The sequence below is a fragment of the Primulina tabacum genome, chromosome 4, assembly GCF_025594145.1.
Source record: "Primulina tabacum isolate GXHZ01 chromosome 4, ASM2559414v2, whole genome shotgun sequence".
Classification (NCBI taxonomy): domain Eukaryota; kingdom Viridiplantae; phylum Streptophyta; class Magnoliopsida; order Lamiales; family Gesneriaceae; genus Primulina; species Primulina tabacum.
The window spans coordinates 46967189-46969768 of NC_134553.1; the positions used below are offsets into that span (position 1 = coordinate 46967189).

At 37.7% G+C, this 2580-nt stretch overlaps 1 protein-coding gene across 1 annotated transcript; it reads left to right on the forward strand.

Annotated features, from left to right (window-relative positions):
• The first annotated feature begins 580 nt into the window (after window positions 1-580).
• On the forward strand, window positions 581-2314 carry LOC142543516 (putative methyltransferase TCM_000336). Its single transcript, XM_075650825.1, has 4 exons — window positions 581-812; window positions 882-1274; window positions 1369-1632; window positions 1758-2314. The coding sequence occupies exons 1-4, from the start codon at window positions 702-704 to the stop codon at window positions 2100-2102; spliced, it is 1113 nt and encodes a 370-aa protein (XP_075506940.1). The 5' UTR covers window positions 581-701; the 3' UTR covers window positions 2103-2314.
• Window positions 2315-2580: the final 266 nt, after the last annotated feature.

Here is a 2580-nt window from a genome sequence, read left to right on the forward strand (position 1 = left end):
TTTTTTTTTCCCAAAATTGTCATTGGTTCATGTGATAAAAGTGAAAAACTCAGTGCCCCTTGTCCGACACTTGTCAAAGTCAGTACAGTATTCGAACGTGGTGGTGATTTTGGAAGTGGACGAAAAAGAGAGGCCCTCATTCTTCCAACAAACTGAAAAGGAAATGAATCATAGCTAAGTTGGGAAAATAATCACGTTATTTAAAAAAAGTTTTTATATGATAGTGCCCAAAGTTGACCAAAAAGAATTAATAATTTTATTAGCTGGTCATGATTAAAGCAAAGCTGCACTTCCACTTACTAAAATTAATCAGACATTGCTTTCCTAAGGCCGTTTAATTCGGCGAGACGAGTGAGTATTTGATCAATGATTAATAATTCGATTTTTTTTATCAATATTTTTTCAGACGAGTTTCTCACTTGAATTTCTTAGTATATATTTACCTAGCTAACGTAGTTTATAAGATATTGTGTTAATCCAGAGAATTACCCAATATGTATCGATAAGTCCGTGGATTCTCACATCATAAAAATAATAAAAAAAATGCCCATATGTCTTCCTACAATAGGGGGAGTCCCCCACTTTCAATTGGTCAACGGCACGCTTTTACTTTGTGGTATTAATTCATCAATATCTACTTTGATAACATACGTGCACGCTAGTGTCTTTAAAATGTGGCATAAACCAAGAAAACTAGCTGCATGTTGGGGCATTGGATGCTAACTTTGCTCCAACTCATGGATCTAGAGAATGTTTTCCACATGAATGGAGGGCTTGGAGAGAATAGCTATTCCAAGAATTCTTCTCTTCAGGTTTCTAATTGTGATTACTCATCTTGCATGTCATATACAAATTCTAATGTTACACATATATGCGTGCAGAAAAAGGCCTCTGATAAGGTAAAACACATAATGGTAGAGGCCATAGAGAAAGTTCTGGTGGCAACAAGCTGGCCCAAGAGCATAGGCATAGCCGATCTCGGGTGTTCTTCGGGGCCTAACACTCTCTTAAACATCAAAGATATCGTGGAATCTGTGGAGACCACAGCAACTGCCACCGCTAGAGAAGTACCTGAATTCAGGGTGTATCTCAATGATCTTCCTACCAATGATTTCAACACTGTTTTCCAGGCCTTACCCGAATGGTATAGGGAGCTCAAGACGCCTAGTTGTATTTACGTAGCTGCCTATCCGGGCTCGTTTTATGGCAGGCTGTTTCCGGATAGTTGCTTGCACTTCATCTATTCTTCAAACAGTTTGCATTGGTTATCCAGGGTCTGCTAGCTACTTCCCCCTAACTAGCTACATATTAATTAGTTTAGCACTCCATTTTTTTTATTTGTACTTCTGTCCATTTGATTAATTGCAGGTTCCTTCAGGTATTTATGATGAGCATGGTATGTCTATAAACAAAAAGAGCATATACATATCAGACAAGAGCCCACCACAAGTACAACAAGCGTACCACAAACAATTCCAACGAGATTTTTCATTGTTTCTCAAGTCAAGGTTCCGAGAACTCGTACATGGAGGACAAATGGTGCTCATTTTGTTGGGGAGGGTTGGTCGTAACCATGTCCACGATATCTTTTGGGAAATTCTCTACCAATCTTTGGCTATCTTAGTTGCCCAGGTATTTACATATATCGGCTTTCATTTATAAATCGTTGTCTTCGGCCAGCAGTACATAATTATTTACATATAAACTCAAACGTATAGTGGAGATGATTAAATAATAAATCATTTGATTTTCGACAGGGTGAAGTTTCGGAGGAAAAACTGGAGTCGTATGAGGTTCACTTTTACGCGCCATCGATGGAAGAACTTGAAGAGGAAGTGAGAAAAGAGGGGTCATTCAAACTGGAAAATGTGGAAATGTATGAAACAGACAAGGATTATGGAGATTGTTCGAGCTACGGAGCAGCGGTGGCGAAAACAGTGAGATCCATTCAAGAATCAATGCTTGTGAATCATTTTGGAGAGACATTGATGTTGGACAATTTGTTCCATCATTATGCCAATTTGGTTGATCAACAGATGCTCAAACTAGATAATAGTATCAGCCCCATTACCATTGCTCTCCTTCTTACTAAAATTAATTAACACGGTCTACCTATGATATATTCATCACTTTCTCTATATATCATGTAAATCGGGAGTGGTGTTTCCAGAGACGGATGGATGAGTAACGTGTAAAAACCTGTCTTTGGGAGATGAACAACAACGAATATGGTAGTAGTTATCATTGCTGAATAGGTGAATTAAAAGTTTGAACTAGCTTACTCCATAACGATTTAAGATTATATATTCAATTTTGGGTCTCGTTTTCTCCGGAATCTTTGATATTTCTTTTGAGCAGGCTTCTTGTGAGACGGTCTCACGAATCTTTATTTGTGAGATGGGTCAACCCTACCGATATTCACAATAAAAAATAACACTCTTAGCATAAAAAGTAATACTTTTCATGGATAACCCAAATAAGATATCTGTCTCACAAAATACAACCCGTGAGACCGTCTTTTTATATCATTTTTTATTAGATTGTAGTTTCACGTGTGAGATATTGAATCTACATCGCCTA